At 37.4% G+C, this 26,407-nt stretch overlaps 1 protein-coding gene across 2 annotated transcripts; it reads left to right on the top strand.

Moving 5' to 3' along the window:
- MOB1A (MOB kinase activator 1A) lies at positions 1 to 25,679 on the top strand. 2 transcript variants are annotated; one of them, XM_068970555.1, is made up of 6 exons: positions 1 to 200; positions 3,115 to 3,278; positions 15,036 to 15,129; positions 16,527 to 16,660; positions 20,895 to 21,058; positions 22,011 to 25,679. In XM_068970555.1, the coding sequence occupies exons 1-6, from the start codon at positions 187 to 189 to the stop codon at positions 22,086 to 22,088; spliced, it is 648 nt and encodes a 215-aa protein (XP_068826656.1). In that variant the 5' UTR covers positions 1 to 186; the 3' UTR covers positions 22,089 to 25,679. The 2 variants fall into 2 exon arrangements, with proteins under 2 accessions (XP_068826656.1, XP_068826572.1); XM_068970471.1 differs by having other exon boundaries at positions 3,112 to 3,278.
- Positions 25,680 to 26,407: the final 728 nt, after the last annotated feature.

Below are 26,407 nucleotides of genomic sequence, written 5' to 3'. Positions count from 1 at the left end.
GGCGGGTTCAGTTGCTCACACCCGCTTGCACCGGCTCTGCCTCGGTTCCACCCGGGCTTGGAGCTGTGGCGGCGCCGGCTTCGGCTGTCCGCCGGCTTCGGACCTTCCGCTCCTTCCCGGTTCCGCGCGGACTCCGAGTCCTGACCGCGGCGGGGGCCAGCGGCCCCTTCCCTCCGAGGACAGAAGATGAGCTTCCTCTTGTGAGTGTGGCCGGGGCTCCAGGGCTGAGTGAGGGCCGGAAGGGGCGATGGGGCGCCTGAGGCGAGGGCAGCCCCCCGGGCCGGGGTAGGGGTGCCAGGTGCTTGCTCTCCTAGCGCTCGGAGTCTTGGGGGAGTCTAGAATGTGGGCAGAAGCCGACGGAGATGAAGGTCGAGGCAAAGGAAGCGGAGCGAGAAGGTTGGGGTGTAGAAAGGCCCCGAGGCCGGTAGCGCCTCGAAACTTTTCCGCTCGAGTGCGCCTGAGGGCAGAGAGATGATCCGGGGCTCCCAATTTCTCTCAAGTCCCCAGCCTTTTAGAAACGATGCATGCTGACTAAGCTTTTTATTCCACCGTACGCCAGCATTATTATCGTCAGGATTAAATTTCCCCCGCGGAAAAATGCCGCCCCTGGAAAATGTGGGAGTGTCTCTAAAGTTAAGCTGCGGCCTTTACAAACAGTTCTGCTTCAGCCCACTTTGTGAATTTGTGTAATTAACTAACATCTTTTCAACTCAGTAGAATCCTGTTTTAGAGATAGCTGTTGGACCCAAATGAGCCTTCAAGTGGGAAAAGTTTGTAAATTCTCTGATGATTCTTAAGCACATTAACGTTTGGGAAACATTGCTGTAACACCTTTTTTTCCTCGAGTGGCCCTCTCTACCTAGTGTACTGCTTAAATATCTACTGTATGAGCGAATCCATTTTTAGTTATGGACATCACCCACATACTTGATATCTAAGTGTATCATAACCAGAGTTCACCCCGTTTCTTACTGTGAGAAATTTGGATTCTTTTCTAGTATTTTGCTATTGTAAAATACCATTACAAAGCTTTGACTAACAATCGCTTTTCCCCTTTGGATTATTTTTTAAGCGAATAGCCTTCAAAGTGTGATTACCATATCAAAAAATCTATGTGACTTATATTTTAATTGAAAGTTTCCTTATTACCAGAACAACCCCCCCCCCAATAACCAGTCTTTTTTTTCTTATGTTAATGTTTAGTTGGTGGTTTGTTTGTGGATGCACAGTTCTTATTTGTTTTTTGGACCTAAATATGGCTCTGTTTATTTCTTTTAAACTTTATTTTGTTGATAGACAATTGAGTTTGTGCTTTTTGGCTATTATGAATAATGATGCTGTAAAACTTGTGTATAGATTTTTGTTTTGGATGTATGTGTTAATTCTCTTGGAAATTTCCCCACAGCCTCTCTGGCACTTGTTAATTGAATTTTTGATTAAAGCATATCCTAAGTGGATGTGAAATGGTATCTCATTGTGATTTTAATTTGTTTTTCCTTAGTAATTAATGATGTTGAGCACCTTTTTGTGTGCTTATTGGCAATTTGTGTATATTCTTTCAAGTAATATCTATTCAAACACTTCGACCATTTTTTAAATTGGCTTGTCTTTGGTTTTAAGTTGTAAAAATTCTTTATCCTGGATGTGTCCCTTAATCACATATGAGTTTTACAAAATTTTCTCCAATTTTGTAGATTCTTTTCACTGTCTTGATGGTGCCATTTGAAGCACAGACGTCTTCATTTACATGAAGATCATACAGAACCTTGAGACATCTTTTCTTGCTAGTTTTCCATATTTAGCTTCCTGTCATTCACAGCTTGTTTTTATTGTAAAGGGCCATTCCCTCTAATGTAATACTTCCCTATTAAATTTAGCTCTTTATTATGTTAAACACAAGCTTCCCATGTTAGATTTTTATTGTTTTCATAACTCCTTTTTACTTAACAATCAGTCTTATTTAAAATTCAGATGACTCAGGTAAAGTGAAAGTCCTCAGTCTTGTTTCCTTCCCTTCCTGGAAGTAATCACGAGTATGTTTGATGGGTGGCATTTTCTATGCATTTACAAAATAGACTTCTGCTGTACATTTCATATTGTAATATGTGTGACCATGTATTGAAATCTATGTGAATTCATGTAGCTCTGTCTTGTTGTTCTTAATTGCCGTATGGTATTCCGTGATACAGATGTGTCATACTCATTTCTCTACTAGTAAGCTTTAGGATTGTTTCCAGGTTTTTCACTATTAAAAACAATCTTGGAAAACACATCCTTATCAAGGACAGATGCCTAGAAGCAGAAGGGACAGATTGAGGAGCATTTCACATCTGTTGATTTGTCACTGTTTTTCTTTCTGAATTATATAATCATCTCTTTAGCCCATTTTTCTAAAGCCTTTTCTTAACCAATTATAAAAGCCCTTTATTATGTAGTTCATAGTTCGTAATATGTGTTACAAGTACTTTTTTTCCTGAATTATGGAAGTTTTAATTGTTATAGTTAGAAATCTGTCCATTTTTTTCTGAACTTTGTGTCATATTAGGAAGACCTTATGAATGGTGTGAGAGAGGAAAAAAAGCTTGCTTTTCCCCTCCAAAACCAGTTGTTTATTTTCCCTGCCATAAATTCCCAATGTTAATGATTCTTCTGTAGCTTGCTTGGATGGCACCACAAGTATTTTGATACAGAAAACTGGATTTTTAAGCTGTAAGAGCCTTAGAACTACCACTCTCGCAGCACTGCTTTCTGTAGGTGAAAACAGGCCCAAAGGAGGTTAGGTTTCTCAGGTCATCACAGAGTTAGTGGCAGATCAAGAACTAGAATCCAGGTTTTTTCTTCTTTTGGTTAGGTTGCCCTTTCTGTTATACCAGACTGCTTTGTGCAGCTTAATAAAATTGCCCTTTATGCGAAATTGTGCTGCTATTCCTGTTTCTGTGTAGGGGAAACTTTTCAAAAATTTTAAATCTTTACTTTATTGTGTCCCCTCCACCCCCACATTGTCACACTTTTCAGGAAATGTTTTTTAATTTCAAAACAATTTATATGCCTAAAATGTTCATTCTATGTCCGGTCCTAAAAATGGATATACTCTTACTTTTAACCTAACAGTAGTAGCCGCTCTTCTAAAACATTCAAACCAAAGAAGAATATCCCTGAAGGATCTCATCAGTATGAACTCTTAAAACATGCAGAAGCAACTCTAGGAAGTGGGAATTTGAGACAAGCTGTTATGTTGCCAGAGGGAGAGGACCTCAATGAATGGATTGCTGTTAACAGTAAGTTGTTTAATAATTTTCAACATTACTAGTTGATAAGATTTTGCTAAAATCTTTTTGTTAATGAATTTTCTTTTATGCATGTGAGTGAAAGTCACTTAGTCATGTCCGACTCTTTGCGACCCTATGGACTATATAGTCCATGGAATTCTCCAGGCCAGAATACTGGCATGGGTAACCATTCCCTTCTCCAGGGGATCTTTCCAAACCAGGGCTTGAACCCAGGTCTCCTGCATTGCAGGCAGATTCTTTATCATCTGAGCCACCAAGGAAGCCCTTTTGAGTGTTTAAGTATCATAATAAAACATTATCTGTGAAGAAACATGTAAGTGCAAATATGTCCAAAGTGTTTTCTCTTCAGGGTGTAGTTGTGTGGTTGAGTAGAGAGACCTGAGGAGAAATGAAGTGTGCTTTGGGGTAATCTCTGAGAATGGTCTGAATTGCTGAGTAAGGGCAAATGAGAAATTGATAAAATACAAAGATCCTACCTGTGATGGACATGACTTTGTAGGGATCCATCTTCACAGTTGTGCCCCCACTCCCAGCACCTTTCATTTGCCTGTGTATACAGAAAAGTCAAGCGTAGTTGCTTTGGTCAGTCACTTGATTATTGTGACTTTGGAGTAGTCAGAAGGAAATTGAGAGACTGGGAGAAAGCAGAGTGATCCATGAGCTGAAAGTCACTCTGAATTCAGGAAGGTAAGGGCATGACATGGGAGGATATGCTGAGACTGGAGCATCATTTTGGAGTCCATGATTTTTGAGATAAGATCAGTTCTGGATGATAGAGTTTAAGTCTACTAGGAATTTTTGTTGTTCCAGGAATCTTTAAAACTTTTTAATGGAAATTTTCAGACATATAAATGTAGAGAAACTAGTGGAATGAATTCCCAGGTGTCTGTTATCCAGCTTCAGCAATTATCAATACATGGCCTTATGCTGTTTCTGTATACTACCCTGATTATTTTGAATGAAATCCCAGACATATTTCTGTGATAATAAAAATGTGTGTCTTCACTATGGCCATTTAGCACTTGAAATGTGGCTACTGGGACTGAAAGTGAATTTTAAATTTAACTTCATTTTAATGTAAATTGCCCTGTGTGTCTAGTGGCTACCATGTTAGTACAGATTTGGAGCTTTGGTCAAATTCAGGTTTGATTTTGTTTATTTTAAGACTACTCAAGTGGTGGTGCATACTTCCAACAGTGTAGATGCCTCTGGGTTGATAATCATTGCCTTGGTCAGTGTGGCCTAGTAGGAAAATATTGTAAGTTATAAATGTAATTTAAAAATTTCCAGTAGCCACATTAAGAAAAATTTTATTTTATTCAACTCATTAAAAAATGTTATTCATGTTACTAAGAGAAAAAAAAAAAAGGTGCAAAACTATATAATGTGTTTTCTTTTGTGTTAGATGGGATAAGGAAACTTATGGGGCAAGAGACAGAGAAAATTAGTAGTTACCTGTGTGTAGGGGGGAAGTTGGAATGGTTGGGATTTGATCTTTTTTAAAATTTATTTATTTATTTGGGTGTGTTGGATCTTAGTTGTGGCATGCAGGATGTTTCCTTGCCGCTTCTCTCTAGTTTTGGCACATGGGCTCTAGAACTCATGGGCTCAGTAGTTGCCCAGTGGCATGAGGGACCAGGGATTGAACCTGCATCCCCTGCATTGAAAGGTGAATTCTTAATCCCTGGACCACCAGGGAAGTCCCTAGATTTTTTTCTCTGTATATTTTTATCTCTCTTTTGTTATGTGAACCGTGTTAAGTATTATCTATTCAGAAAGGACCCCTTTTTTGTAATCTTATTCAAATTATTATTTTTTTTAATTTTTATTTATTTATTTTTTAAATTTTAAAATCTTTAATTCTTACATGCGTTCCCAAACATGAACCCCCCCCTCCCACCTCCCTCCCCATAACATCTCTCTGGGTCATTACTCAAATTATTATCTTATTCTTTTTTTAGATTTTTTAATTGAAGTATAGTTGATTTACAATGTTGTGTTAATTACTGCTTTACAGCACAGTGATTGTTATATATACATATATTCAGTTATGTATGTTTTTTATATTTTTCGGTATTGTCATAGGATATTAATTCTCCCTATTAGTAGGACCTGTTGTTTATCTGTTCTATATATAAGAAGTTTACAGATGCTAATCCCAGCTTCCTAACTGATCCTTCATCCCCTCCCCCCTCCCTTGGCAACCACCAGTCTGTTCTCTATGACATTTGTGATATCATATAGTATTTGTCTTTCTCTGAGTTACTTCATTTAGTGCGATAATCTCTAGGTCCATCCATGTTGCTGCAAATGGGATTATTTCGTTCTTTTTTTGCGGGGAGGGGGCGGAGCCAGCATGCAGGATCTTAGTTCCCCAACCAGGGATTGCACCCATGCCCCCTGCATTGGGAGCATCTGGTCTTGACCACTGGACAGCAGGGACGTGCCATATTTGTTCTGTTTTATGGCTGAGCAATAGCCCATTGTGTCTCTGTGCCGCATCTTCTTTATGCATTCATTTGGACTTTTACGTTGTTTCCATGTCTTGGCTATTGTGAAGTGTGCTACTGTGAACATAGGGGTGCGTGTATCTTTTTGAATTATAGCTTTGTCTGGACATATGCCCAGGAGTGGAATTGCTAGATAATATGTTAATTCTATTTTTAGTTTTCTGAGGAACATCCATAATGTTTTTCACTGTGGCTGTACGAACTTAAATCCCCACCAATATTGTAGGAGTGTTCTCTTTTCTCCACATCCTTTCCAGCGTTTGTTATTTGTTGACTTTTTAATGATGGCCATCCTGACTGGTGTGAGGTGGCACCTCATTGTAGTTTTGATTTGTGTTTCTTGAATAATCAGTGATGTTGAACATCTTGTTTGTTGTTGTTTCTCATCTTCATCTGCATTTATTTCTTTGTTTTGGGCTGCACTGGGTCTTTATTACTGTGTGTGGGCTTGCTCCACTGTGTGTGGAGAATGGGGGCTACTTTGTAGTTGCAGTGCTCCGGCTTCTTGCTGCAGTGGCTTCTCTTAGTGCATAGCACTGGCTCTGTGGTGCACAGCTTCAGTAGTTGTGGCACATGGGCTTATAGTTAAGGCATGTGGGGTCTTCCCAGATCAGGGATAGAACCATTGTCCTCTGCATTGCAAGGCAGATTCATAACCACTGTACCAGCAGGGAAGCCCCAAAGTTGAACATCTTTTCATTTGCCTATTGGCAATCTGTGTATCATCTTTCATTCTGAAGGAATCTGTTGGCCTTCTTCAGCCTTAGACTTTTCTTTGAGACTTACTTCTCTAATCAGCTAGTCTCAACCTTTTGGTTCCAGGATCCTTTTATTCTCTTAAAAATTATTGAGAACCCAAAGAGTTTTTAATTATATGAGTTGTGTTTAATGATCTTGTGTTAGAAATTAAAACTGAGCAATTAAAAATATTTATTTTAAAATTCATCTAAAAATAGCAATAATAAACCCATTACCTTACCCATTAACAAATGTATTTTTATAAACATAGTTATTTTCCAAAATAAATGTTGCATTGGTTGCAAATCTTATTTAATGTCTGATGGCTGGGTTCTCATACTTGGTTCTGTATTCAATCTGTTGTGCTGTCACACCATGGAGCCTCTGGACAGCTCCACCGTGCCTCCTAAGAGAGTGAGAATTCAGAGCAATTAAAATATTTCTGACCTCACAGTTTCCCCTATGAAACAGGGAATCTCTGGACCATATTTTGAGAACAGACCAATATAACCAGCACTCCATCTAGGTGCATTCTTTGTTTTGAAAGAGTACTCAATGTATTACATTCCTAGAAAACATGACTAATTTAAGAGGAAAGTTTATAAGTAAGGGGGTTTTGTATAAAACTCCTTTTGACATGGTGGAGCTTTTTTATGCATTTGTTTTTTAAGAAACTTGGAAAAGCCCTAGTTGCGTTTAGGTAGTCTTTTAGACAGGGAACTGAGACATTTTAACAAATCTTTCCAAGGCTTATGTGGTTTTCTCTGTGCAAAGCAGTATGTTTCAGTCAGTTAAGCCTGAGTATCTTACCCCTTCCTCTTCTGTTTTCTTAAAGAAAAGAAAAAAAAGCTGAAGCTCTTTAAGAAAGTACTCCTTGACTGTCTCAGCTCCCCAAGATGTTACTTTTTCTCTGAATTCTTCTAGCACTTTTTGTTGGCCTTTGGATGCTCTCTTATATGTTGTATTATCCCTCTCTTGATTTTGTCCTTTTTGTTAGCTAGAGACTCTAGGACAAGGGACTTTATCTCATGTATTTTTTATGTCCTCAGTATGCACTGGGTCTCAATTTTTTATAATAAATTGGATTTTTTAAATGCCTGATATAGCTGAAACACCTCCCTCACAGTATATTCACAATACTTTTCTTCTCTTTCCTAACACAAATGGTATTGTCTGGTCGAGACTGATAAGAAGGTACGGCTTTTCATTTGCTTGGATATCATCAAATTGTATATTCTAATGTAATAATTACCTTTAAGTTAGAATTTTTGTTTTTAAATTTATTTATTTTTAAATGAAACAAAGATGAGCGTTTTTAATGATAAAAGGTACAATTCACAAAGAAGATAGACATCATTAGTCATTAGACACCTAACAGAAAAGATACATAAAACAAAAATCAGAAGATACATAAGGGAAAAGAAAAAATATATAATCATAGTGAGACATATTAACATTTCTCTGAGAATATCAAGTGCAAAAAAAATAAGAATAGGAGCATCTTGAATAATGTCATTAATAATGTAAATACAGTAGATTTTATTTATATTAATTTGAACATCTCATAGAAAGATAGGCACAGTAAAGGACAAAAATGGCAAGGACCTAACAGAAGCAGAAAAGGTGGCAAGAACACACAGAAGAACTGGATAAAACTCTTAATGACCCAGTTAACCACGATGATGTGGTCACTCACCTAGACCCGTTCATCTTGGAGTGTGAAGTCAAGTTGGTCTTAGGAAGCATTATTATGAACAAAGCTAGTGGAGGTGTTGGAATTTCAGCTGAGCTATTTCAAATCCTAGAAGATGATGCTGTTAAAGTGCTGCGCTCAATATGCCAGCAAATTTGGAAAACTCAGCCATGGCCGCAGGACTGGAAAAAGTCAGTTTTCATTCCAATCCCAAAGAAAAGCAATGCCAAAGAATGTTCAGATTACCATACAATTGCACTGATTTCACATGCCAGCAAAATCCTTCAAGCTAGGCTTCAGCAGTACATGAACTGAGAAATTCCATAGGTACAAGCTGGGTTTAGAAAAGGCAGAGGAACAAGAGATCAAATTGTCAACATACCCTGAATCATAGAAAAAGCAAGGGAATTCCAAACAAACATCTACTTCTGCTTCATTGACTGTGCTAAAGCCTTTGACTGTGTGGGTCACAACAAACTGGAATATTCTTAAAGAGATGGGAATACCAGAGTACATTACTTGCCTCCTGCAAAACGTGTATGCAGAACAAGAAGCAACAGTAAGAATTAGACATGGAACATTGGACTGGAATCAAGATTGCTGGGAGAAATATCAGCCACCTCAGATATGCAGATGATAACCACGTTAATGGTAGAAAGTGAAGAGGAACTGAAGAACCTCTTGATGAAGGTGAAAGAGGAGAGTGAAAAAGCTGGCTTAAAACTCAACATTCAAATAACTTTAAGATCATGGCATCCGATCCTATCTCTTCATGGCAAATGGATGGGGGAAATGTGGGAACAGTGTCAGATTTCATTTTCTTTGACTCCAGAATCACTGCAGATAGTGACTGCAGCCATGAAATTAAAAGATGTTTGCTCCTTGGAAGAATAGCTATGTCAGTACTAGATAGTGTTTTAAAAAGCAGAGACATCACTTTGCTGACAAAGGTCCATCTAGTCAAAGTTCTGGTTGGTTTTTCCAGGAGTTATGTATTGATGTGAGAGATGGGCCATAAAGAAGGCTGATCACCAAACAATTGATGCTTTTGAACTGTGGTGCTTGAGAAGACTCTTGTGAGTCCTTTACATCAGAGATCAAGTCAGTCAATCCTAAAGGAAGTCTACCCTGAATATTTGTTGAAAGGATGAATGCTGAAGCTGAAGGTCCGATACTTTAGCTACCTGATGCCAAGAGCTGACTCATTGGAAAAGACCCCGTTGCTGGGAAAAATGGAGAGCAGAAGGGGGGGCAACAGAGGATGAAGTGGTTGGATGGTATCATTGACTCAATGGAGATGAGTTTGAGCAAACTCAAGGAGTTAGTGATGGACAGAGAAGCCTGGTGTGCTGCAGTTCATGGAGTCACAAAGTCAGACATGACTTAGCGACTGAACAATAACAATCTTATATTCTAGACAAATGTATTTAAAATTTTGTATCTCATACATTGTTACTAGATGTTCATAGGACATTTAGAAAAACTGGTAAAAAGATAAATGTTCCTAAATTTCAAAAAGTAGAATGTTTTTTGTGATTCAGTTATATATGTATACATATTAATTTTGAAATTGTTTTCCATTATAGATTATTACAAGATATTGACTGTACTTTGCAACACAGTCAGTAATCCCTGTGCTATACAGTAAACCTTTGTTGCATATCTTTTTTTTTTTAATTAGAAATCTAGCATTCTATTCATGCTGAATCAAACAAGTAGAATCAAACTAAACCAAGTCAAACAGACTAAATTTTTTAGTTAGGCAAAAATTCAGAAGTTTTCTAAAATTTATATGTTATGCACATTATATATATGAATATCAGAGTTTTCTACTATGTTTGATAAAGGCTTGAGAAAGAAGAATTAAAAAAAAAAAAGAACAGATGGAGAAATTGGAAAATATTAACTAAATGGGAGCACTGAATAAGAAATAGAAAAAGTGAAACAAACTAGATAAAAGTAAAATTTCCTCGTACGGTCCAGTTGTTTTTAAACATGGTTGCGCATTAGAAACATATCTGGAACTCTGGCGCAAAAAAAATCTATACCTATGTATTTGTATTTTTCAAAAAATTCCAAATTAATTCTGATAATGCGTCCGGATTTTAAGAAGTGATTATAGGTTTTCCTATTAAATGGTAATTTTGGTAATACAGAATTCTGTTATTTTTCTTTTGACCAATCATGATACAGTGGTATTAAATGAGAGATAGTTACATAATCACGATAGTGGGAGATGTTTATCAGTTTTCACACTCAATAGCCAGACAAAAACGATAATTACAATTGTAAGCCATAATGGGGACATGATTAACCTAAGAACATAATTACATACAATTTGAGGGGTCAAGCAGAGTGATGTGGTAAATGGAAGTACATACATGCACGTGTTTTCATCCACCCAGCCAGTCTGTCTTTTTGTTGGTGCATTTAATCCATTTACATTAAAGATAATTATTGATTGTGTATGATCCTGTTGCCATTTTCTTACTTGTTTTGAGTTTATTTTCTGTAGGTTGGTCTTTTCCTTCGCTTGTTTCCTGCCTAGAAATCTTCCTTTAGCGTTTGTTGTAAAGCTGGTCTGGTGGTGCTGAATTCTCTTAACTTTTGCTTATCTGGAAAGCTTTTGATTTCTCCATGAAATCTGAAGGAGAGTCTTGCTGGGTGGAGTATTCTTGGCTGTAGGTTCTTCTTTTTCATCACTTTAAATATATCTTGCCATTCCCCTCTTGCACATAGAGTGTCTGTTGAGAAATCAACTTGATAGTCGGATAGTAGTTCCCTTGTATGTTGTTTGTTGTTTTTCCCTTCTTGCTTTTAATGTTTTCTCTCTGTCTTTAGTTTTTGTCAGTTTGATTACTATGTGTCTTGCTGTGTTCTTCTTTGGGTTTATCCTACCTAAGACTCTGTTTTCCTGGACTTGGTTGACTACTTCCTTTCCCATGTTAGGGAAGTTTTCAGCTACTGTCTCTTCAAATATTTTCTCAGTTTCTTTCTCTCTCTTCTCCTCCTGGGACCCCTATAATCCGAATATTGGTGCCTTTAAATCCCAGGGATGGGGAAGCCTGGTGGGCTGCTGTCTCTGGGGTCGCAGAGTCGGACATGACTGAAGCAACTTAGCAGCAGCAGCAGAGGTCTCTTAGGCTGTCTTCATTTCTTTCCTTCTTTTTTCTATGTTCTGTTCTGCAGCAGTGATTTCCACCATTCTGTCCTCCAGATCATTTGTCCGTTCTTCTGCCTCAGTTATTCTGCTGTTGATTCCTTCTAATGTATTATTCATCTCTGTTTGTTCTTTAGATCTTCTAGGTCTTTGGTAAACACTTCTTGCATCTTCTCAATCTTTGTCTCCATTCTTTTTCTGAGATCCTGAATCATCTTCACTATCACTCTGAATTCTTTTTCTGGAAGGTATCGTGTCTTGATTTAGTTGTTTTTCTGGGGTTTTAACTCGTCCCTTCATCTAGGACATAAATTTCTGCTTTTTCATGCTAATTAACTTCCTGTAATATGGTTTTTGTTTTAGTTGCTGGGGGACTGTGATTCTTCTTGCATCTTCTCTCTGCCCTCTGATGGAAGAGGCTAAGAGTCTTGTGTAAGCTTCCTGATGGAAGGGACTGGTGGCGGGGAAAAAGTGGGACTTGGTCTGGTGGGCAGGGCCTTGCTCAGTAAAACTTTAGTCCAGTTATCTGCGGATGGGAAGGGTTGCCTGGGGAGACCTTACAAATAACTGTGAAAAGAAGAGAAGCGAAAAGCAAAGCAGAAAAGGAAAGATATAAGCATCTGAATGCAGAGTTCCAAAGAATAGCAAGGAGAGATAAGAAAGCCTTCCTCAGTGATCAATGCAAAGAAATAGAGGAAAACAACAGAATGGGAAAGACTAGGGATCTCTTCAAGAAAATGAGAGATACCAAGGGAACATTTCATGCAAAGATGGGCTTGATAAAGGACAGAAATGGTCTGGACCTAACAGAAGCAGAAGATATTAAGAAAAGGTGGCAAGAATACACAGAAGAACTGCACAAAAAAGATCTTCATGACCAAGATAATCACAATGGTGTGATCACTCACCTAGAGCCAGACATCCTGGAATGTGAAGTCAAGTGGGCCTTAGAAAGCATCACTACGAAGAAAGCTAGTGGAGGTGATGGAATTCCAGTTGAGCTGTTTCAAATCCTGAAAGATGATGCTGTGAAAGTGCTGCACTCAATATGCCAGCAAATTTGGAAAACTCAGCAGTGGCCACAGGACTGGAAAAGGTCAGTTTTCATTTTAATGCCAAAGAAAGTGAAGTTGATCAGTCATGTCTGACTCTTTGCCACCCCATGGACGGTAGCCTGCACCAGGCTCCTCCGTCCATGGAATTTTCTAGGCGAGAATACTGGAGTGGGTTGCCATTTCCTTCTCCAGGGAATCTTCCCGACCCAGGGATTGAACCCAGGTCTCCCACTTTGTAGACAGACGCTTTACCATCTGAGCCACCAGGGAAGTCCAGTGCCAAAGAAAGGCAGTGCCAAAGAATGCTCAAAATTCTCCAAGCCAGGCTTCAGCAATACGTGAACCGTGAACTTCCTAATGTTCAAGCTGGTTTTAGAAAAGACAGAGGAACCAGAGATCAAATTGCCAACATCCACTGGATCATGGAAAAAGCAAGAGAGTTCCAGAAAAACATCAATTTCTGCTTTATTGACTCTGCCAAAGCCTTTGACTGTGTGGATCACAATAAACTGTGGAAAATTCTGAAAGAGATGGGAATACCAGACCACCTGACCTGCCTCTTGAGAAACCTATATGCAGGTCAGGAAGCAACAGTTAGAACTGGACATGGAACAACAGACTGGTTCCAAAAAGGAAAAGGAGTACATCAAGGCTGTATATTGTCACCCTGCTTATTTAACTTCTACGCAGAGTACATCATGAGAAACACTGGGCTGGAAGAAGCACAAGCTGGAATCAAGATTGCTGGCAGATGACACCACCCTTATGGCAGAAAGTGAAGAGGAACTAAAAAGCCTCTTGATGAAAGTGAAAGAGGAGAGTGAAAAAGTTGGCTCAACTCAATATTCAGAAAACGAAGATCATGGCATCTGGTCCCATCACTTCATGGGAAATAGATGGGGAAACAGTGGAAACAGTGTCAGACTTCATTTTGGGGGGCTCCAGAGTCTCTGCAGATGGTGATTGCAGCCATGAAATTAAAAGATGCTTACTCCTTGGAAGAAAAGTTATGACCAACCTAGAGAGCATATTCAAAAACAGAGACATTACTTTGCCAACAAAGGTCCGTCTAGTCAAGGCTATGATTTTTCCAGTGGTCACGTATAGATGTGAAAGTTGGACTGTGAAGAAGACTGAGTGCCGAAGAATTGATGCTTTTGAAGTGTGGTGTTGGAGAAGACTCTTGCAAGTCCCTTGGACTGCAAGGAGATCCAACCAGTCCATTCTGAAGGAGATCAACCCTGGGTGTTCTTTGGAAGGGATGATGCTAAAGCTGAAACTCCAGTATTTTGGCCACCTCATGGGAAGAGTTAACTCATTGGAAAAGACTCTAATGCTGGGAGGGATTGGAGGCAGGAGGAGAAGGGGACGACAGAGGATGAAATGGCTGGATGGCATCACTGACTCGATGGACATGAGTTTGGGTGAACTCCGAGAGTTGGTGATGGACAGGGAGGCCTGGCGTGCTGCGATTCATGGGGTCACAAAAGAGTCGGACACAACTGAGCAACTGAACTGAACTGAACTGAACTGTGCTGTGCTCCCTTCTTGGAAGCTTTTTGGCTTGAGGCAACCCAGCCCTGGGTTTTATAAACTCTATGGTAGGCTTTACTGGGGGATTCCTAGAGGGTTTACGCCAAGGGGGACCTGCCAGTGCCACCGACACTGTAGTGAGCCCCTGTTGACCTATGCCTCCTCAAGAGACCCTCCAACACCAGCAGGTAGTTTTGGTTCAGTCTCCTGTGGGGTCACAGCTCCTTTCCTCTAAGTCTGGTGCACGCAAGGTTTTGTTTGTGCCCTCCAAGTTTCTCCCAGTCCTGTGGAAGTCTTGTAATCAAATCCTGTTGGCCTTTAGTCAGATTCCCTGGGGATTCCCAGCCCCTTTGTCGGATCCCCAGGTTGGGAAGCCTGATGTGAGGTTCAGAATCTTCACAACAGTGGGAGAACTTTTGTAGGTCACCCACCCAGTGGCTGTGGCATTTGATTTTATCATGATTGCGCCTCTCCTACCATCTTGCTGCAGCTTCTTTGTCTTTGGGCATGGGGTATCTTTTGGTAGGTCCCAGCATCCTCCTGTCTCTGGTTGTTCCATAACTAGTTGCAACTTTGGTGCTCTTGCAAGAGGAGATCTAAGTGCACGTTCTTCTACTCTGCCTTCTTGAACTGAAAGCTCAGTTGCCATGGTTATTAATATCTCTAATATTTTCCTGCTTACAGGCTGTTTAAAAGCTTAGTATATTAAAAATAAGTGTATATTAAAAGTTTACTTAAGGGAGTTCCCTGGTGATTTCAGTGGCTAAGACTCAGCTGCCAGTGCAGGGGGCTCAGGTTTGATCCCTGGTCAGGGAACTAGATCCCACATACCGCAACTAAAGATTCCACATGCTGCAACTAAGACCTGGCACAGCCACATAAATAAATAATTTTTTTTAAGTTTACTTTAGGTGTGACAATTAAAAAAAGTGAATTTATAGTGGCCCCTGGATTGTTGAATCTCCTGAAGATTCTTGACTGAATCCTCCAGTTGAGAGATCTGATGTTTTATTGTGTTTACATAAACATTTTAACACAATTCTATTAATTTTCCAGCTGTGGATTTCTTCAATCAGATCAACATGTTATATGGAACTATCACAGAATTCTGCACTGAAGCAAGCTGTGCAGTCATGTCTGCAGGTCCAAGGTACTTATACTGGCTATTATATAGGTGTTTGAATTACTAAATAAAGCTAATCATCAATTGATATAAATTAAATAGTAAAGACTTATTGTTTTTCTTGCCTGTTCACTTGTGAAAACAAAAGCGTACCTTTAGCCTTTTAGTTATTAAATACTTTGGTATGTGTTTCTGAGTGTTTTGATTGTTTATAATTGCATTGTAGTAAGTATAAATTTCAGTAGGATCGAAAGTAAAGAAATTTAGGTTTATCTTGCTTTTGCAAAAGTTATTTTTTCAATTCTGTTAAATTTATGGTTTTGTTTCTGTTTTTTAAATTAATTTCATAGAATTTTTAGTTGACCCTTTAATATTTGATTTTTCTCCTTGTGTTTATTTGGTATTAATTACTTCCAAATTGTGCTGCTTTAGTTACCTGGCTTAAAGATGCTAGATTAAAATTTTTTGACTGTAATAAATTTCTAGAAATATTGACAAAGAGGTAGAACCCTTTATCACCCACAAGATTAAGATGTTATAGAATTAACATTTTAGTATCCTTCCAGTCTTTTTTCCTATAACAATTGATTGCTTTTATGTGATAATAGATGGTATTAAGATATTTACCTCTTGGGAAAAAATAGTCCTTTCTGAATTTGCTGTCGTTTTTATGTAAAGGTGAAAAAGGTCCCCAGTGAATTTGAGTTACATTATTTTAAGAAAGATGTGTTTTATTTTGTGAAGTGTTGTTTTAGTCCTCAAATTTCCTATTTTCGGTTTAAATGATTCGTAAAGTGAAGTTTTATTATTAGTCATTCTGGCTTAGCAAAGGTGAGGTAGAAAAAGATGCATGCATAAGATTTATTCTTTAGAACCCTCTCAAAGAAACAGGCTCTATTGATAATTACTTAATGGCCAACAAGCTCAGAATATGGAGGATCCATCAGCACCTTACCCACTCCTCAGCGCCCTCTGTCTAACTGACAGGAACTCAGTTCCTTGGCCTTTCTCAGGGCTATGTTGTAAAACAAATTTCCGGCACAACCAGCTGACATACTTTTTTCTTTTCCATTTATTACCATCATATTTCAGAATATTGTGTAAGTTGAGTTGGCCCTCCATATCCATGGTCCCTCTGCATCTATGGATTCAACCAACTGTGGATCATAGAATTTACTATTGAAAAGTATCTGTGTATAAGTGGACCTGTGTGGTTCAAACCCATGTTGTTTAAGAGTCAGCTGTCTTTCTGCAGGGAGCTCCCAAGTAATCTTCAGTAGAACTTTGGTTAACTTACTAAAATTATATGTGTGTGTATGTGTGTGTGAACACACTTAACAACATAGACAAACTATGAACCTACTATGATTATAAGTTGCAACATGTTTTTTAAAACTTTATTACTAAAACTTTTTTCTCTCCAGATATGAATATCATTGGGCAGATGGTACTAATATTAAAAAGCCAATCAAATGTTCTGCACCAAAATACATTGACTATTTGATGACTTGGGTTCAGGATCAACTTGATGATGAAACTCTTTTTCCTTCTAAAATTGGTGAGTTGATGTTGTAGAACTAATATTGTTTTTAAATGATAAATGTGTTATGTTCTTTTTAATGCTCTATTAGTATAACAAAATCTAATAAAGATTGCCAGATTTCTCTGCAAAAAGGTGGTAGATGTATCCTCCTTCCAGCCATGTTTGTGTCTGCCTGTGTTTCTTCATCAGTACTAGTTGCCTCTCAGTTTTTCTTTTCTAAAATGGGTAAATTAATTTCTAGTATAATCTTCATTTTACAAAATATTGAAAAGATTGAGCATATTTTGGTTTATTGATCATTGTTTTCTGTTTATATCCTTTTTCTGTTTCTTTATGTTAAGGATATATTAGATCTTTGTTGTGCATGTTGTATTTTTCTTTAGGTTGTCTTATTGACTTGTTTTGTTTATGAGGGTTTTTTGGCTATGTATGTTATCTTGACATATTAATCTTTGCCTTTATGATGATTGGATTTTAATACAATGATGAGAAGGAACTTTCCTACTTAAAGATCATAAAAATATTTGTCGATGCTTTTATTTAGTACTTTTGTGGTTTAGTTTTTAAATTTTTGTTCTGTCAGGAATTTTTTCCCAATTATAAATGCGAGTCAGTTTGTCCAGTACCATTTATCAAATACATGTGTCTTTTATCCCCTGATTTTTTTGTGTGTACAGCAAATTGACATATGTTTTAGAGTCTTTAAATGTCTATTCTTATAGAAATTCCACACTGTTTGAACTACCACAGCCATGTATCTTTGAACATCTTGTAGGGCTAGTCTCTCTTCCTTGCTCTTCTTTTTCAGAATACTCACGGCTATTCTGGAAAGTTTGTTCTTCCAAAGAATTTATAAACATTTTGTCAAGGTAAAAAGAAGACCTGTGAGATTTTTATTAAGATTTCATTCAGTTTCTAAATTAATGTAGGGATTCTTGTTCTCTAGACAATACTGAGTCTTTCTATCCAAGAACAGTCTTTTAATTATTTCTTGTTCCCTCTTGGAAAAATTTTGGATTTTACTTTAGTCCTTCATGTTTCTTAAGTTTATTCATGGGCCCTTAATGTTTTTATTGATAACCTGGTTTCTAACTGGTTATTGTTTAGTATATAGGAAAGCTGTTGATGTATCTATAAATTTTATAATTGATGATCAGTTTCTGACTATTTCTTTTGGATTGATTTTCTTGAGTTTTTAAAGTTTATAGTCACATCAGACTAAGATAATACTAATTTCATCTATTCTTTTCTGATAAATATACTGCTTGTGTACTCTTAACTAATTGCAGTAACTAGTACTTTCAGAGCAGTGCTGAGTAAAGGTGATGAAGGCAAACATCCTTTACTTTCATTTGAGTGCTTCTAGTCTTTCAGCATTAAGCAGGAATCTTACTTTTGGTTAGAGGTTTGTGAATTTTTAGAAATCAAATTGATTGTAGGGTTTTATCAGATGCTTTTCTATTTTCTATTGTTGATCATAAGGTTTTCTCTTTTTCAATGTTCTGCTGCAAGAGTTTTTTTTTTTTTTTTCCTGGATATTTCGATTAAGATTTTGGCATTGATATTCATAGATGTGATTGGTCCCTGTCATTTTCAGTATAAGGTATCTAATGAACAACATATTGTTAGATTCTGTCATATCTGTTTGGGTTGCTATAACAAAAAGTACCAGAGACTGGAGGTCTTATAAGCAATAGAGATGTGTTTCTTAACTTCTGAAGTCTGGAAGTCCAAGATCAGAAGCCAGCATGGTCAGGTTCTGTCATAGGTCCTATTCCTGGTTTACAGATAGCAAGAAAACAGTCTTTTTGTTGTATCCTCACATGGCAGAGAGGGAAACCATCTCTGTTTCTTCTTATAAGGGCACTAATTCTAGCCAAAGGGGCAGAGGCCTTATGGCCTTAATCACCCCCAAAGGCCCCACCTCTTAATACCATTGTCTAGGGTGTTAGAATTTCAATATGATTTTGAAGGAGGCACAAAGCCTGCAGTGTGGGAGACCTGGGTTTGATCCCTGGGTCAGGAAGATCCTCTGGATTAGGGCATGGCAATCCACTCCAGTATTCTTGTCTGGAAACTCCCCATGGACAGAGGAGCCAGGTGGGCTACAGTCCAGGGAGCTACAAAGAGTTGGACACGCCTGAGCAACAAAGTGCATACACGTGCATGCACACACACACATTCAGAACATAGCAGATTCCCTTTTGAAATCTAATCAGAGGCTCTTAGGAGAAAAATTTATGTCATGATGTTAGATTTGGTCTGTGCGCTGTTGGTCAATTTTTCTGTTCTATAAAGCCTTTTGTTCCTTTCTCATAGATCCTTTATTGTGTATTGGCTGTGCTTGAATGTTAAATTCAGCTTGGAAAGTGCTTAGATTAAAATAATCACTTGTATTTATTGAGAAGGCAGTGGCACCCCACTCCAGTACTCTTGTCTGGAAAATCCCATGGACGGAGGAGCCTGGTAGGCTGCAGTCCATGGGGTCTCTGAGGGTCGGACATGACTGACTGACTTCCCTTTCACTTTTCACTTTCATGCATTGGAGAAGGAAATGGCAACCCACTCCAGTGTTCTTGCCTGGAGAATCCCAGAGACGGGGGAGCCTGGTAGGCTGCCATCTATGGGGTCGCACAGAGTTGAACACGACTGAAGCGACTTAGCAGCTTAGCAGCCCTCTTACGGAGGTAAAGAATACTTTAGTCATTATTCTCTTTCTTCAGCTTCCCAATTCTTCACTATTTTATCCTGATGTTCTGGAATTATTTCCCCCTTCATTAGACTATTATCCAGATCTTAACTTATGCCACTATGTATTGTTTTAGACAAAACTTGATTGTCACTCATTTTTAAGCTAATATATCTAGCTTATTAATATTATTTTTAATAGCAAGGTGCCCATTTGCTAATTCTGAGAGAAAAAGGATTTGACTTAAATATCCATCTCTTCAGTACGTGAATATAAGACCCAAGTCCAGAAAAACATGTCCATAACTCTCAGAATAATGTGAGAAAAGGCAAGCTGTTACAAAGACTGGGGATGAGGAGTGGAGGAACACATATGCATGCATCAGCTTACAAGAGCAAAATACACTAAATTTCAAACTACTAAGGACTGGTGGAGAAGTCAGGAATACAGAATGCAGGGAAGGAGAAGGTGTTTTAACTTTTGTTTTCTGAAAAATTAGAGAAAGGGACATGTTCAAGAGTAGTATAGGCCAACTATTCTAGGTTATTCGGGAAGCAGTTACCTTCCTGTGTGTTTATCAGCTGTACTCCGTGCCTGTTGTATTGTCTTCTGTGCCTGTTTCCTAAGAAACATTGATCTTGTCAACCAAAATTCTCAGAAATGCAGCCAGTCAGATCCCCACCTGCACTGCTTAGAGAGAGATGACTACGATGTCTCCCAGTTCTTTTATGAGGAGATATTTATTTTCTTTGAAAAATAGGGAGGTACCGTTCTTCCCTTTTATTGAAAGTATTATTCCTCTTCTTATACTACAGGAAAATGGAAATAACACTTTAAAAAATTAAATATAAAGTTGGGGACTCCTAGTCTAAGAAGGAAGACTAGATTTTCAGAGTACTTCAGAAGATAAAATAATTTTTATTTGTAGACAGTAGATAATAATGACTCAAGGTGTGCCTTTTTCTTTTGCTTGGGAAAGTTTCCAGTCCTGGTAGAGAGTGTGTGTGTGTGTGTGTGTGTGTGTGTGTGTTTGTGTGTAAAATGTTTTTAGGGTTATAAATTCCCAGAAGTAAAAATTTTCTATTTATAGTCTAAACTGTAAATAGAACTTCCTGGGAGTTCCCTGGCAGTCCAGTGGTTAAAACACGCTTCCAATGCAGGGGCTTTGAGTTCGATCCCTGACTGGGGAGCTAAGATTCCCCACAGGCTGCATGACAGGGCCAAAAAAACAAGAAACAAACAAACTTGTTGCCGTTAATTTTAGGGAGAAATTCTCCAGTGTTAAACAAGTAAAATTCAACTTTGATTTAGTGTCATCTTCCATAACTTGTCACTTGTGCCTGCTATTCTAAGGCAGTCAGCAAAAGTGTGGTATAAAGATACCTCACATACTTAGGTTTGGGTGGTTTTTTCCCTTGCATTTTTGAAATATATATATATGGATAGAAGCTTGTATTTGTGAATTTGTGTATTGGAGATGTTCATGGCATTGTCTAAATTTTTCTGCTATTTATTTTCCTCTTACTGATAAAGACTGATTGAGACATATATATATTACAGGTGTCCCATTTCCTAAAAACTTTATGTCTGTGGCAAAGACCATTCTAAAGCGTCTGTTCAGGGTTTATGCCCATATTTATCACCAGCACTTTGATTCTGTAATGCAGCTGCAGGAGGAAGCCCACCTCAACACCTCCTTTAAGCACTTTATTTTCTTCGTTCAGGTAAGTTGAATTGCATTGAATTTGGTGTGTCCTTTGACATGGACGTATTTGAATCGGTAATTAATTAAGAGTATTTATAATGTCTTATTTATAGATATAGAGGTAAGCATGCAGAGTTCTTCTGTTTTATTCCCTTTTTCTTGTTTATTTCTTTGATGTACATAACAGAATAGAAGGCCTCACCCCCATTTGGGGCCTGTTGCCTCTGGAGAGACCTGCCCTATGATTGGAATATGGCATGAAGCACCAAACACCCAGGGAAGCTTATCAACACCCTCATGTCCCGTTGCCACCGCTGAATAAAGGGATGCCATGGGGAAAACATCTGGGGTTGTGTCATTTCATGAGATGTCTATGCCTGGAGGAGAAACTTTTGGAAAAACTCGTTAGCTACTATCTTGAGTTAAGTTTCCAGAAGTCTACTTCAGGCCGAATCTTACAAAATTAGCAGCTAGAAATGTCACAAAGAACTACTTCCTTCAGAGGTGTGGCCTATTTCCTTATGGGCCCTTAGTTGGAATTAGAACTTTTTAAAGTAAAAATAATTCACATTGTTTGAAAAAAATGATCAAAGAATAGGGACTCCTTAGCCTAACTTTAGAAATATCTCTCTATAGCTATTTTGATGGGAAAATCAGTAGCTTTTAGAGTAGATACTATATATCCAATTCTGTGTACCACACATAGGAGAATGTACTGTGGTTTCTTTTTTGTCTTTCTTAGAGATTGTTGCCTATCATAGATAGTATGTAGATGTAGGTATGGAGGCCACTGTCAAGTCCCTTGTATTTTAAAATAGGGAGTAAAAATGATCCTATTTTAAAATATTCATAGAGATTATTTCATCATTCTTTTGGATTTCAGAAAGCTAGAGTTGGGAATCCTTTCTCTGAGTGACATAGAGTTTTAATTTTAGATCTACTTTTTAATTTTATTTTTCTTCTTTTTTTAGGAGTTTAATCTGATTGATAGGCGTGAGTTGGCACCTCTTCAGGAATTAATTGAGAAGCTTGGATCAAAAGACAGATAAATTTTTCTTCTGGAACAGTACCTTCTTGCTTCATCTACTGCTAGAGCTATCTCATTGCTTTCTGTTATAGACTAGTGATACAGACTTTAAGACAGGATAAAAAGACACCAATTGTCTGTGTCTACTGATAAAATTGTCCCAAAGGTAGGTTGGCCTAATACCTTCAGAGAGAAATTCAGGACATGGCTGAATTCGAGGCACTGTATGATCACTGCTGTTACTACCACAGAGTCATTTTTGGTTGTAGTATATGAGGACTAACTTGTAGTTTATTAGTTTACTTGTTCATTTACTGAAGAAGATGACTGAAGTCTGATTCAGGTAACAGCATGATGGATATAAAATATTTCTACCAATAATTTGTTAACAAGCTTCCAGAACAAATTTCCTAATAATGCAGTCAGATCAGTTTTATTCTGCTTTTATTTTACAAATAGAAGAGGCATTTTGAAATTTTCTTTAGATTAAAAACATTTGTGTTACTTTGGATAACCTTTTAGTTTGAAGTTTGTATGCTCGTGTTTTTATAGGTTATATACATGTATTTTTTTTCAAAATCCATGATTACAGTTTAAATCGTCATAAGACATGGTATGGGAGCAACCAGAGTTATTTCTAAAATGACTTTATTTTTTAATCTTTATTTGGGATTTTATTCACAGCCTATTTAGATTTTTAGTGTGTATCAAAGAATTTTTTTAAGGCATCTAAGAATTAATTGTCTTGCAGATTTTTATTTTGAAAAGCTTCATTCAGATTAATTTTAATATGTAGGTTTTGGCTGAGAAAAGGGAGACTTCCAAAAAAATTATAACAAATTTTGGTCTCAAAAACCATTATTTTCATTCATTATTTTGGTTTTGGAGGCCTTGAAATTTGGATAGGAGAATAGAAGAAAGTACTCAAGAGTACTTGATTATTTTGTTTTGAGTTTTCCATAAATAGAAACTACTTCTATGTATTTTTATTGTGTCTTGAAACTTAGTTAAGAGTAGTATAGAAATGCATGAACTTTATCCCAATAAGGTTAAAACATAAGGAAAACCATAATTAAAAACCTTAAAGGTGTGCACATTTTATAACCCAGCGAAAAGTTTGGTGTGCTACATATTCTTTAATGTGTGTGTGTGTGTGTGTGTGTCGGGGGTAGGGGGGTATATGTTTAAAGGACACAAAAATGGGATAAGTAAAAAAAACTTCATTCTGTTAATATTCAAAGGATGGATTGGCATTTAATTTGTTTTAATTGTTTTTGTATCAAAACTTGAAATTATTCTGTTGGGGTAAAAAGAATCTCCTTAGTGAAGAAAAGATCTAATTTTCGTTAGATTTTTCAGATCTAGACTGTTTGAAGTGTATTGAGGCACACATATTACTAAAGACTTGCCAGACTGGCAACACTTGAAGTTCATCAACATTTGTTTCAGAGCTATGATTTTTGCAAAGTACTCACCATGTTCCTTGATACCTTTGGTTAAGGTTAAATTTTGAAGGCTTTTTCTTGTTATTTATTTTTATTATTCTACTAGATTGTAAAGAAAAAATGACTTAGAAACTCCATTTTTGTAATAACTCAATTTCAATAAATTCTTAAATATATATGGAATTTTAAAGGAAACAAAACATTTTATCTGATTTAGGCTGAAACCATACATCATTGTTTTGGGAAATAGTGGGAAAATCTCTTATTTAAAAAAGTCCTCTAAGAAACATTCCATAATCCTCATTTTAAGATTATCCAAAAGAACCATCAGGCATTCTGTATGTTTATGTTGATCATTTCCAAATAAGATTTTTAGAATGTTAGGATGTTACTGCCTCTTGACTTTGAACATTGTTGGCTTTAATTAAGTCTGCTAGGAATGAAATATTTCTCAAGTAAGATTGTATTTTTATCATTTCTAATATTTCAAGTATCATCAAATAATAGTGTTCTTACTTTCCTTCATTTATTTTCAGTGGTAGAAATAATCCCTCTCTGCATGACTTGAAGCCCTAAAACTAAGTAACTAAAGTAACATTAGTAGAGACAGCTTAATAATGGAACATAAATTTTAAAATTTGTTGGTAATTAAGAATTCAGGTAATTCAAAATGTCCCTTTTTTTAAAAAACTAAAAGCAATACCAAAAAAAAAAAAATCATTCCCAGTTAATCTGGCTTAACCAACAGTGCAACCAAACATTAGTGTTAACATTATTTATTTATATCCAAGGCCAGTAAGTAAACAGGAGAGATGGAGCAAAGGGCAGAGAACATGGAGAAGATAGCACCTTCTTGGCTTGGCTAGAAGGCCAGCCTTTGATTAAAGGTGGAAGGAGTCAAGTCTTTGACTCCTCTCAATCTTGATTTATCTCCCTGAGTAACACTCACTCCCCTGGCTCCTCCTAATCAGAAGTCCTCTCTCAGTGTCTCATCACTGCTCTTCACTCCCGACTAAAATCATGGGTTGGATAGTACTTGCTGAATTATGTGGTTAATCCTCTGGTGCTTTAATTTCCAGGCCTTAAAAAAAAAAATTCGGACAGTGATGTGCAGATTTTTGTTTAAATGGTAAAACTTCCTTGTTCTACAGTTTTTGTATTGACAACCAAATGGCTCCTTTATTCTTTGCCACACTGTGAAAAAAGTGGTTTTTAGTAGGCTGCCAGTTAACAAAGTATTTCCTTTCATCTTAAGACCTGTAGATCCTTAGCTCATGTAGCTGCCTACTTGAGAAATGCACATCTGTATTCATCATGACATTGATAACAGCAAAAGGAAAGGTTTTCTAGTAGAGCAGAGGCAAGAGGAGCAGTCCTGGTGGTGATGTTAATTTTTCAGGTATTTCTGAGATTTCATGATTATGCTGTTTGGCCCTCTCTCTGAGCAGTGAGGTCACATTAGAAGTGGAGAAGCTTCTGAACATTACATCATTACCTCATATGCATAAACAAACCAGTCCCAAAGAGTGTAAGTCCTAGAAATTTGTTTCTAAGCAGCTTTAGTCATGCTGCTGGTGTCACCTTTGCCTGATTATAGGAGTCTGTCTCTGCTTTCTCTAGAATTCTGGCCTGAAAATACTAGCTGGGACACCAAACTAAGCAGCTTCAACAGGGACATTATTTCCTCTTAATACCAATTCAGTGACTGGTTCAGGACTTGTTTTTAACTAGTGTACACTTCTGGCAAAGAGGGAAAATAGAAGCTCCTCAGTCTTCCTGTGCTTTTGCGTTAGATTTTGACATTTCAGATTGTAATGGGCTTTGGGGGATGATACTATCTGTGGTAGCAGTAATTTTACTGAAGCAACTGTGTTGAAATTCACTTGGGTTTTCTCTCATCAGATTCTGTTTCAAACAAGTATTCTGTAAATCCAAATGGATTACCAGTGTGCTATAGATTTATTATAGGACAACATTCTATGTTTGGTCTACATTGAAAATAACTTGCTTAAGTTAGTCTTGGTTATCTAAAGTATTTTTAAATGTTCTTTACATGAAAACTTATTTTGTATTTTTAAACCTTTAGGGGCTTTATCTATTTTTCTAAGTCGGTTAACTGTACTTTTTAAAAAAAGTGTTTTGTATCTACTTTTGTAACTTCATCAGAATAAAATATATTGAAAGAAAGAAAGGACTGATGAAAGTATGTCTCAACACATTTGTTTGTCTTTATCTGTGAAACTTGAGAATTTTGCAGGGTCTGTGGAAGGTTACATTGGCTTATCATTTAGGAGTGAAAATGTTTTCTTAACTCTTAGAAGAACGGGAAGTTCCTAAGTGAACCAAATGTATTATAATACCAGGGCCCCACCCCCAAGAAACAAACTGCCTTGGGATGCAGTGGCTAAAACCCATCCCAGAGAAAAAATAAGTTGTCTCCTTACCACACTGGACAAGCTCTTGACCTCTTTTTTTTTTTTTGCTTTTAATAACTTTTTTTTTTTTTAATTTTAAAATCTTTAATTCTTACATGTGTTCCCAAACATGAAACCCCCTCCCACCTCCCTCCCCATAACATCTCTGTGGGTCATCCCCATGCACCAGCCCCAAGCATGCTGTATCCTGCGTCAGACATGGACTGGCGATTCAATTCTTACATGATAGTATACATGATAGAATGCCATTCTCCCAAATCATCCCACCCTCTCCCTCTCTCTCTGAGTCCAAAAGTCCGTTATACACCGCTGTGTCTTTTTTCCTGTCTTGCATACAGGGTCGTCATTGCCATCTTTCTAAATTCCATATATATGTGTTAGTATACTGTATTGGTGTTTTTCTTTCTGGCTTACTTCACTCTGTATAATCGGCTCCAGTTTCATCCATCTCATCAGATGCT

Source organism: Capricornis sumatraensis, chromosome 1 (assembly GCF_032405125.1).
Source record: "Capricornis sumatraensis isolate serow.1 chromosome 1, serow.2, whole genome shotgun sequence".
Lineage (NCBI taxonomy): Eukaryota > Metazoa > Chordata > Mammalia > Artiodactyla > Bovidae > Capricornis > Capricornis sumatraensis.
Note: the sequence above shows the minus strand (reverse complement) of the source record. Positions and strands in the feature narration are given on the sequence as shown.

Bases quoted from the DNA above. Each gene is read 5' to 3' on its own strand.
- MOB1A (XM_068970471.1), top strand. The intron at 3,279-15,035 runs GTAAGTTGTTTA...TTAATTTTCCAG, and splicing joins TGAATGGATTGCTGTTAACA to CTGTGGATTTCTTCAATCAG. The intron at 21,059-22,010 runs GTAAGTTGAATT...TTCTTTTTTTAG, and splicing joins ACTTTATTTTCTTCGTTCAG to GAGTTTAATCTGATTGATAG.